The 12,295-nt window shown below is 32.4% G+C and overlaps 1 protein-coding gene across 1 annotated transcript in view; it reads right to left on the reverse strand.

Moving 5' to 3' along the window:
• lmbrd1 (LMBR1 domain containing 1) overlaps window positions 1–12,295 on the reverse strand; it is a 172,495-nt gene that overhangs the window by 29,761 nt on the left and 130,439 nt on the right. Inside the window, 1 exon segment of the mRNA NM_001008612.1 lies at window positions 8,052–8,133. Coding sequence (NP_001008612.1) covers window positions 8,052–8,133 — 82 coding nt within the window.

Raw genomic sequence — 12,295 nt, forward strand, 5'->3', positions numbered from 1 at the left:
TTTCATGTTTTTTTAAGCAAAACATAAAAACACCCAAGTAAGAACACCGAAACACATTTTAAAAACAATAACAATCCCCTATCAACAGTTTAGCCGCCAGCAAAAGTACCAGTATCAGTACCTGGATAGGAGTCCACATGGGAAAAGCTATGTTGCTGCTGGAAGTGGTGTTAGTGAGGCCAGCAGGGGGCGCTCAACCTGTGGTCTGTATGGGTCCTAACACCCCAGTATAGTGAAGGGGACTCTATTCTGCTCAGTGAGCACCGTCTTTCGCATGAGACATTAAACAGAGGTACTGATTGAGGTCTGTGGTCGTCAAAAATCCCAGGATGTCCTTTAAAAAGAATAGGGATTTAACCCCAGCATCCAAACTTGCCAAGTGGCCTCTGTCCAACATGTCCTCCTAACCATCCCCATATCATAACTGGCTTCATCACTTATTCCACCAATCAGCTGGCGTGTTGTCTGGCTGCCGTCATGTCATCCAGGTGGATGCTGCACACTGGTGGTGGATAAGAAAATTCCCCCCAATGTGTAAAGTGCTCCAGAAAATGTGCTTTATAAATATAAGGAATTATTATTATTAGTTTAGAAACATGCAAAGAAAAAAATCATCAAAAGTAATTATCTTAGCAACCACATAGAACAGCCTAGCAACAACATAGAAACAAGTAAAAATAAACGATTCATCTTAACATCAAATACTACAAAACATACAAATCTAGCAACCGCACAGAAGCAATTCACCTTAGCAAGAAAACTTAGGCAACTTAGGGCACCCTAGCAACAACAAAAATAAATGTTTTGTACAACTATCAGAATCCTGCAATACCATAACAGACTCACTGTGGCAAAATCACAGTAACAAGCTAAAGACAACTTAGCAAATGCATAGCAGCCACCTAAAACACCCCAGCAACAGGATAGAACTATGCTAAAAAGACCTTAGCAACCACATGCAACAGCTGCAGGAGTGAGTTTTGAGCAAGCAACACCTATTTTCTGGAGAAAATATGCAAAATATCAAGCTAACACAATCACTTTGTGGCTAAAGTCAGGTCTAACATGACTGGAATTTTGATTAGCAACCTATAAAATGGGGGGCAGAAAAGTTTGTCAGGCAGTCAGTATGATATTCGGGCAGAAAGTGAGTGAGAAGCAATTAGACGGTGGAATTTAGCCCAGCAGAGAGAGGTGTATTTTAAGAAAGGTTACAGCTGATGGGGGACACGTCTTAAGGACATTAAGGAAGATTGGCCACTTCTTCTTGGTTCGCTGATCCAATTGCATATTAATATCTTTGATTTCATTATTAGTCCGGTATCCTCCAATGAGATGTGGATTGTAATATCAGAGTGCCCTCCTCTGGATAGAAAACAGTATCATGACTGCACACTCATGCTGGATGGCAGTAGCTATATTAAACCTTAACAAACAATTCTATCTGTAACCATTATGACAACTTATAGCTCTATTTCTTAGGTTTTGAAGTAAATCCCATAAAAAGCTTAAAAAAAAAAAAATCACAGTAAAAATCAAACTTGGCATTAAATTATCCAGATATTAAAGAGCTTAAAATCACTCAAATGTCCAAATCAATGTTTTATCTATAAATCCCAACATCATTTGGGATGTTTAGTCAAACTCAAAGTCAATTCAACGACATGTAGATGACATACAGAGAATCGAAAATGCGTTACTTTTAGACCCTTGGTCTAAAACATATAATATTAATACAACACGTACAATTTTAAAAAGTAAAAACAATATATACAATTACTACATATAATATAACCTAAAGATATGAGCAAAAACTAAAATTTGTTAATAATAAAATTACACTTAAGGGCACATAACGAGGAGTGCAAACCAGAGTTTTGCTAAACAGTATATAGTGCAAAAGGTACAGAATAATGCAACACTTGTAAAAACTTGTAAATATGAGAAATATTTAACTTTACTTTTCTTCTTTCTGTTATTACCAGAAAAAGAATCTGTTGTTTGTGGTGCAGAATTATGTAAAACTGAAAGGATGAAGCAAAATATCAAATATATTTTTTTTCCAGCTATAGCTACCAAGGATATACAGTTGAAACCAAAAGTTTACATATGCTCTAAAAAAGCAACAAAACTATTAAAAACACAACAACAAAAAACAATGTCTGATGGTAAATCATACTAAACGTTTACTATTTTAGGTCCGTTAGGATTACCTAAATGAATTACGTTATCTAAATGTCAGAATAATGAGAGAATTTTTTTGACAATTGTTTTTATTAACTTCTAGACAGTCAAAAGTTTACACACATTTTCTTGGTTATTTTTTTAGCTTTGCTTTTAAACTGTATAACTTTGGTTTGGGTATCCTTCCACAAGCTTCTCACAATAGTTTGAAGGAATTTTGGCCCATTCCTCCTGACATAATTGGTGTAACTGAGTCAGATTTGTTGTCTTGCTTGCACAAGCTTTTTCAACTCTGCCCAAAAATTTTCTATATGATTGATATCAGGGCTTTGTGATGACCACTCCAAAACATTCACTCTGTTGTCCTTTAAGCACATTTTAACTAATTTGGCAGTATACTTAGGGTCATGGTCTGTTTGGAAGACCCATTTGTGGCCAATTTTTAATTTTCTGGCTGATATGGTGGAATGTTGCTTCAGTATTTCTACTTAATAGTGTTTCTTCATGATGCCATCTATGCTGTGAAGTGGACCAGTCCCTCCTGCAGCAAAACAGCCCCAGAACATGATGCTGCTGCCCCCATACTTTACAGTTGGGATGGTGTTCCTAGGCTTGTAAGCTTTCCCCTTTGTCCTCCAAATGTAACACTGGTCATTATGGTGAAACAGTTCAATCTTAGTTCCATCAGACCACAGGACATGTCTCCAAAAATTGTTCTTTTTCCCAGTGTAATTTAGAAAATTGTAATGTGGCTTTTTTATTGATCCTGGCTTGTTGATTTTCCCATGTTGTCACAAAAGGAAGCAGTGTGTTTGAGGTTTTCCTTAAATACTATTCTACATTTGTGCCTCCAATTAACTCAAATGTTGTTAAATAGCCAATCAGAAACTTCCAAAACCTTGACACCATCATCTGAGCTTTTTCAGAGGCATAATAATCTTGTTGTTTGTAAACTTGACTTTCAAGAAAAGATATAACAATTTCTCAAAAAATCTCTTTCTCATTGCTCTGCTATTAGGCATAACAAAAAAAGAAATTGATAATCCTAACTTACCTAAAAGAGAAAAAGTTTAGTCACATTAACATCTGACTTTTTTAATGGTTATGTGCCTTTTTATACAGTGAATGTAAACTTCTGGTTTCAACTGTACATACCGTTGATGTCAGATTTATTAAACCCCCCTTGAATTTTTTTTTTTTCGTTTTTAAATATTTCCCAAATGATGTTTGAAAGAGCCAGTACATTTTCATATATGCGTCCGATATAATTAATAATATTTACGTTTATATACATATTTTATTACATAAGTTTCATATATACATATACACAATATATGTATAAATAAAACTCACGCAATCTGCCCTCCAAAATAAAAGTACGAAATGGGGTGGTTCTCCCCAAAGGGATCAAAGAGAACATGCATTAATATAGACTTTTTAGATACACACGCATACTTCTTTAAGATACAAATGCATACTATTTTAAGGAACTGACCCAGCTTTACAGTTTCTGTTTGAAAATAGACATGCACAAAATGCGACTCTTTTTGTTTGTTAGCTTGTTTGTTTTTTACCTTAATAATAATAATTATTAATGCAATCACGCACATGTTTTGACAGCTAATATGACAATGATTTGATGCTTTGCAGAATTTGCAGACACCTTTACCAATATCAAAATGCTTTTTAATGCAAAATTCATTTTAATTTGCTGATTAAGATTAAATAGACCTATATGCTACTATAATAAAGAAAATCCTCTCTAACTGTAAAACTAAATAAATTGCTAAATATTCTCGACACATGGAAGTTTAAAGCCTGCGGCCCACAACAAATGTGGAAATGCATTGCGCATCATATTTAACAAACCATTTACTACAATTTTTTTTTTCAATTTTGCTCACATACGTAGATAATTGAATATTAATCAGATGATGTCATTATGCTGATGTGCCGTCAGCCAATCGTTGCATTGCTGATCATGATTTCGAGGATTGATAGATCTGTTCTTCATAACAAACGCAGGGATCTCAGATCAGATCATCCAGACATTTAAATCTGATTTGCTGACTTGTTTGAAGAACAAAGTTAGCCAGGGATCAGTTAGCAAGATTAAAAGATTCAGGATATGCCAAATCATCTTAGATCATTTCAGCAAGGTATGAAGAACGGACCCCTGGACTACAGAATGGTATAAGAACAGGCTTGCAGTGTTTCGTTACAAAGCAACATCGGCATCTACTGACCTGGCATATATAGAACAGCATTTTAGTTATTTCCACAACATCGTCGTCTGTAAACAAAATCTTTCAAAAGGCAAAAGGAAGCATTTTTTTCCATTTGTATTACTGTTGGGTTAAGATAAACTAAAATAACATTCTGAGTTCCTCTAATATGTGGCACTAGATTGTGATGTGTGCTTCACGAAGATCCATCTACAATCAACTACAAAAGCATAGTAGCAATTATCCTTATAGAGCATAATTAAAACGTTTGCAATAAATCTCCCTGTACAAACTGAGCTACTTATTGTACCATTCTGCAGAAATGACATCTCATTTCATATCTTTCACTATTTACGGTCACTTTTTTTTTTTTTTTTCACAAAAGCAAACACTGTGATATGTTGAAAACTGACAAAACACAGGTACCGGAAAGCAATGGTCCATCAAACCTGAATCTCCTATTTAGATTGTGTGACTGTCTCCAGCTGGTTTGTCATTTCATCTATCATTATTAAATCGCTGCTGCTTCTTATATGTATACGGTCCTCAGTGAAAACAAAAATGGTGGTGTACTATTTACTCTGCTCATAGCTGAAAAATAAATATTTAGAAGCGCACAGATCGAGGTGACAGATATAAAGTCTTGTATTTGCATGGCCACCTCGCTGTAATCGAGAACACAAACAAGTCAGAAAGATCAAGTAAATATCCGTTTAAAGTCTAACAGCTGCCTTCCAGAAATAAAAATCCAATTCCATTCCTCCATAGAAAACACTAGAGTAGGTTTCATTGTAAGACATAAACCTTTCGAAACAGAGCTGCTAATAACTCTGAGGTTGTTAATGTATAATGTACAAGTCTGTATAAGCTGGAAGTGTAATTGCAGTTGAGTGTAATTACAAAATTCCCAGTGAAGAACTAAAGGAGCTGTAATTCCGAACACACACAAACTGCTGTTGCCAACTTGTGGTCGAAGAGATTGGAAAATCCTACTGAATAATGTAATCAATTTTCTTAAACTTCAAAATACTAATTATTTTGCAATAAGGCTACTATTTTATATTGTGCTGTAAAGTTTTTGGTAAAATTAGGTACATTAAAAAAACAACAACACTAAAATAAATAAATAACTAAATAATTAAATAAATGTAAATTTATAACAAAGATAGTGTACTTTATGTTTTTGATACATTAAATACAGTCTCTGCTAACTAAAGCTGCATTTCTTTGATTTTTCTGTATTTCCATAAAAATTAAATATTTACATATTAAAATGCCTGTAATAAATAATATTTCTGTGATTCAAACTGCATTTTTAGCATGATTAATTTAGCTTTCAGTATCACATTATCTTCAGAAAGCATGCTTATTTGCTACTCGATAAATTTTTCATTTTATTATGATTATAATTAACAAAAATAATTTGAGAAAATTGTGAAGCGCGTTTTTTCAGCACTGTTTGATGAATAAAAAGTTCAAAAGAAAGCATTTATTTAAAATGTAAATTTCGAAAGGCAAACAAAATAACTTTAGACATTTTTCAATAAATTAATGCTTTTTTGCTAAATAAACAAACAACAACTATACTGAACGTGAACAAAATTTTTTAACATTTATACATTTACATATATAAATATAAAATATACTTATTTTTTAAAATATTTTTAAAAATTATATAATAAATACATTTTATGATACACAAAACATATTGTATGTATAAAAAATATATTGAATTATATATTTTTAAAAACATTTAAATATAAATACCGAATAATTAGTTGAAGTCAGATTTATTAGCCCCCCTGAATTATTCACGCCCCTGTTTATTTTTTTTCCCTAAATTCTGGTTAATGGAGGGAAGATTGTTTCAGCACATTTATAATCATAATAGTTTTAAAAACTCATTTCTAATGACTGATTTATTTTATCTTTGCCATGATGGCAGTAAATAATATTTTACTAGATATTTTTCAAGACACTTCTATACAGCTTAAAGTGACATTTAAAGGCTTAACTAGGTTAATTAGGTTAACTAGGCAGGTTAGGGTAATTAGGCAAGCTATTCTATAACGATGGTCTGTTCTGTAGATTATCGAAAAAAATAAATAGCTTAAAGGGGCTAATAATTTTGTCCCAAAAATGTTTTTTTTTTTTTATTATTATTAAAAACCAAAAAGAAAAAAATATATATTATCAGACATACTGTGAAAATTTCCTTGCTCTGTTAAACATAATTTGGATAATATTTAAAAAAGAAAAAAAAAATTATTCTGACTTCAACTGTATGTATATATTCTTTTTTCGACTCTAAATGCATTTTGTGGTCTTTTTAGCTGAGGCACTGAGGGTGCTCGGCCTATTTAAAAGGACCACACACAAGACGATTTGTTACTATTTTTTTTAGACCAGAGCAAGAGTAATTTTCACTTTGTGGACTCATGGGCATGCTGGTCTATAAAGGGGGTGTGTTAAGGCACATCGTTGGCACATTGTTGTGCAGGCCCAAATGTTTAAACATTGGTTGTACAGCAATACACAAATATCTTTACATATGAAATAAAATAAAGGACTAAAATGTTACAAAAAAATATTATTTTGTACTTAAACATAAAAATCACTACCTCCATGACTTCTTTACGCCTCCATGCCTTTTTTTGCCAATTTTTATTACAATTAGCATTTGTATAATATTATTATTATTAGCAGTATGTATTATATGCATCTATATTTGTTTTAATAAAAACAAGTTTAGATTTGTCCACCTGTCGGGTTTTAAAGACATATGCGTCCCTATATGGAGCATAAGAATAGGACGCGTATTTGGATATAACTCAGTTTTTTGACTCGCTATTATTGCTCATTTATTAGTTTGCTGAAAATTAGAACTGAATTTAGAAAAAAATCTTTGCGCTTAATATAAAAAAATAATAATTAATATGTAGACTAATGGATGTCTTCAGTGGAATGAGTACAATGTTCCTTATCCATGAAAGTAAAGGAGTTAAGTGAAGTGTAAAAATAAAGTAATGACAAAGAAAAAAGGCCAAATGGAAGAGGCTTGTTCTTTATCCTCACAGAAATAATCTGTTTAACTGTTTAATACTCCTGCTAGTGAAGTTAGTCCGCCATGTAAATAGCAAATGCATCATGATGTGACGCAACTAACTCTTAAAGGAAATTCGAGACGAGATTCTGATTGTTTTAATGCATAACTCATTAAGAGAATAAGCACAACCCTGTTAGACCATGATCTGGGGCGCAGAGCATATTTCACATCTTTAAAACAGCATCTTTAAAGTGGATTCAGACATGGCCTTATTGATTTTGCGCCATGCACTTTAGACTCTGCATCTAGATTGTTAAAATAGAGCCCTAAATTTTCCCCATCAAGTACACTTAAACTGATAGTCAGAGTTACTTGCAGAAAAAAAAGCCGCTCTCGATCCCTTAAAATTCAACAGTTTTTTTTTTTTTTTTTTGCTACTGTGCGACCCCTTCAACATACATGACCAGTTGTTATCCTGAACTTTAAAAGAACAAGATATATACTTTGACATATTCTCCATTTTGTGCTCTCTTTGCAAAATGCAAAGTGCAGCTGCAGAATGATGCTACTGAAGTGATAAAGGATGTCAGTCTTACCTTCAGGAGCATCTGCATCACATATCTTGGTGATGGTAGCAGAGCGATTGCTTTGTGAAGGGACTGCTGTGGGTAACGGGGTCTGAAAAAAAAAAAATCAGAGTCATAGAATGTGACACAAATTGCATGCAAGTAAAACATAAGCAATTTTGTAAGTAAAATAACCATTGCTTAAAAAGCATAAATAAATATTGTTTAAATAACATTTATAAAATAATAATCTATTTTAATAATTTAATTACATTAAGATTAATGAAATTCATTCTTTATTTTTCATTCAACATAAAAAGTAATATAGTTTGACAGTATAGAACATACAATTCAATATAACCACCCACCAAACCTTCAATAATACTTGCAGAAAGTATTTAAATGAAGTCATTTTCAGTCTTTTCAATGCCTCGTCTATTTAGAGTCATTATGCAGCACCCCATTAACAAAACTCTATGCTATGTGATGTCAATGGCACTATTAATGCTAAAAGGAAAGTAGGGAGTAAATGGCAATGCCTTTATATATGTAAAGGTTACATTTAACATAGCACTTATTCAAAAAAATATGAAGAGGAACATAATACCCTGCCATATTGTAATGTAGTCAAGTAAATCTTTTTCATTTTAAAGAGCAGATAAATTAGCAAAATTCCTTTAGTGTTAAAAAAGCACACAATCTAAAGTATAAACAACACTTTCTTTCCTTTCTTACAATTATCCTGGAAACAAATAAGTCTTAACTGACTCATCAGCATGATTTTATACGACATGCTAATTGTAAGAAGCAGACTGACTGATATGCTTTTTGGGTTTCACATTCCACATGTTCAGACATAATGTACTGCTGTTTATGCTGGATGATGAAAAGAATAGAAAGTAAAAACGCATTTCAAAACTATGCTTGCAAATGTGTATGGAAAATTGGAAAGGTTACGTGCATGACTATACTTATATTTAAGTACTTTATGGACTATCATTTATTTTTACTATTTAAGGTTTCTTATTAGCACTAAAAACTCTCCATACTACAAATTACATACAGTATAATACAATACAATACAATACAATACAATAAAATACAATACAACACAATACAATACAATATAATATAATATAATATAATATAATATAATATAATATAATATAATATAATTTAGTATAATATAATTTAATAAATATAATATAATATAATATATTATAATATAATATAATATAATATAATAAAATATAATATAATATAATATAATATAATATAATATAATATAATATAATATAATATAATATAATATAATATAATATAAGGCTACCCCTGATAAATAAGAGACTAAGTCGAAAGAATGATATAATATAATATAATATAATATAATATAATATAATATAATATAATATAATATAATATAATATAATATAATATAATATAAAATAATAATACAATATAATATAATATAATTAAATTCAATTAAATAAAATTTTATATAATATAATATAATATAATATAATATAATATAATATAATATAATATAATATAATATAATATAATATAATATAAATATATTACAATTTAATATATTATAAAATATTAAATAATATACTACATATTTATACGCAATACCATTAAATATTCAACAAAAACAACATTGTTATTCTTTTTTTTCTTAAATTGCGAGCAAAAATAAGCTTGTAAATGCATGGATTTTTTCCTTTTGTTGATATCATATTGTGAGCCACAAACAAAATAGATACAATTAAATAAAACATTTAATAAAAAAAAAATTAAACATTTGCAAAATAATACATTTGAACAAATTAATGAATGCATGTAAAAAAAAAAAACTACATTACAGAAAAAATCCAGTCCAAACTATTGTTTTTTAAAAGAAACTTTCAGTAAATCGCTCTTTCTTTCATTCCGATTTAAATTCTAATTCTGCAGTTTGCAATCAGGAATTTAATTGGGATTCAAAAACTCCTAAGCAGACAACAGAACTTAGCTTTTTCGTTTGGGCTCATTTCAATATTTACATCCGACGCAGCAGAGGGGCGAAGGACAGATGTAATTGGTCAGATTTGGACGCATGATGTGATGTTTACGAGTGGAATGAGAGATTGGCTCTTGCCGCGAGCTGTTCTTCCTCTTCTGTCCTCCAGATGATTTGCCCCATCAGCATTCAGACAGCTTGTCAGAGGCATAGCAAATTACTCTTCATTTGAGTTTGTATGTACGTAAATATGGCAGAACTTTTTTGAAATCATCAAACCGCGCACCGCTGAAAAAACGCAGGATGAAATCAGATCTGACTAATGAAGAGTTTGTCAGTTTCAGCTTCAGATGCAGATGGACATTCACAGTCCGTTCAATGACCACTTGATGCACAGCGCACATAAAAATGCTGACTGAAGCTGTCATGTCTTGATATCCAATATTACTTCTGTATTACAGGGTAAAATCTGTTATAATTTTTGTTAGTTTAAATAAAATCTGTACTACTACTATGTATATTGTCAGCAATAAATACACACACACACGCGCACGCACGCACGCACGCACGCACGCACGCACACACACACACACACACACACACACAGATGATCAGATGATCAGATGATCACTGAGAGCTTAACAGATCTTCTAATCCCAGTTGCTTTGCGCAAGTCCTGTTGATATGATTATTCACACAGGAGTTAATAAGCGGCTGTCAATCAATTCGGTTTGCCAGGAAACCTGTATTCCTACACCACGTTGCAGTAGGCCTCCAAATGAGAGGGAATTGGATCCTATTTTAACTTCAGAAAATATATAAAAAAAAAAAATTTTAAAAAAAGAGATTGATTGTTCTTTTATCACCCCAATATGACAGTGCACATATTATACCTGCACACAGTTATGTCCAAACAGCTTCCAAAAGTTGCCATTTCCATCCTAGGTGCCCTTTAAATATACATGATCTTCAATTCAGTTCAATTCAGCTTTATTTGTATAGCGCTTTTACAATGTGGATTGTGTCAAAGCAGCTTCACATAAATGGTCATAGTAACTGGAAAGGTGTAGTTCAGTTTTTAGTGTTTAAGTTCAGTTCAATTTAGCTCAGTTCAGTGTGATTTAAAATCATTACTGAGAGTTCAAGCACTGAAGAGCAAATTCATCGATGCGCAGCTCTACCAATCCTGAAACATGCCAGCCAGTGGCGACAGCAGAGAGGGAAAAAAAACTTCACCTGATAAGAGAGTGAAGAAAAAAAACATTGAGAGAACCAGACTCAGTTGGGCACGACCATTTTAATTTCTCCGCTGGCCAAAAGTCTTGTGCAGAGCTTCAGTCACCGCGGTGGAGGCTGGAAGCTGGCCTCAGCGAAGACTCGTCTGTCCCTGGAATCAGACTCATGTTCTCCACTCCCCATGACCATCAGCGCAGCAGCAGCTCAGGATACGGCCTGGTCCCAGATACGGAAACCTTGGGATCATCTCGTTGCTGGTCTTGGATCCAATCAGTGACTCCGCATAAAGATGTAAACTTTCAGGTTAAAAAAATGCAAATAGTTGTATCACAGCCAAACACTATTCTATCCAACAACCTGTTTGTATAAACCAGTTACACATTTGTGTATATATGAAGTCATTTTGTAATTTAGGGGCTAATTCAGTTTACTGCTCTGAAGCTGCTTTGAAAAATCCATATTGTTGTGCATTAATAAAGATGACATGACTAGATTGCTATAATTTAGCACATAAAAACACTGAAAGTGATCACTGAGAGCTTAACAGATCTTCTAATCCCAGTTGCTTTGCACAAGTCCTGTTGATATGATTATTCACACAGGAGTTAATTAGCGGCTGTCAATCAATTCGGTTTGCCAGGAAACCTGTATTCCTACACCACGTTGCAGTAGGCCTCCAAATGAGAGGGAATTGGATCCTATTTTAACTTCAGAAAATTAAAAAAAAAAAAAAAAAAAAAAAAAAAAAAAAAGAGATTAATTGTTCTTTTATCACCCCAATATGACAGTGCACATATTATACCTGCACACAGTTATGTCCAAACAGCTTCCAAAAGTTGCCATTTCCATCCTAGGTGCCCTTTAAATATACATGATCTTCAATTCAGTTCAATTCAGCTTTATTTGTATAGCGCTTTTACAATGTGGATTGTGTCAAAGCAGCTTCACATAAATGGTCATAGTAACTGGAAAGGTGTAGTTCAGTTTTTAGTGTTTAAGTTCAGTTCAATTTAGCTCAGTTCAGTGTGATTTAAAA

The sequence above is a fragment of the Danio rerio genome, chromosome 13 (genome assembly GCF_052040795.2).
Source record: "Danio rerio strain M-AB ecotype USA chromosome 13, GRCz13ab, whole genome shotgun sequence".
In the NCBI taxonomy this organism is placed as follows: domain Eukaryota; kingdom Metazoa; phylum Chordata; class Actinopteri; order Cypriniformes; family Danionidae; genus Danio; species Danio rerio.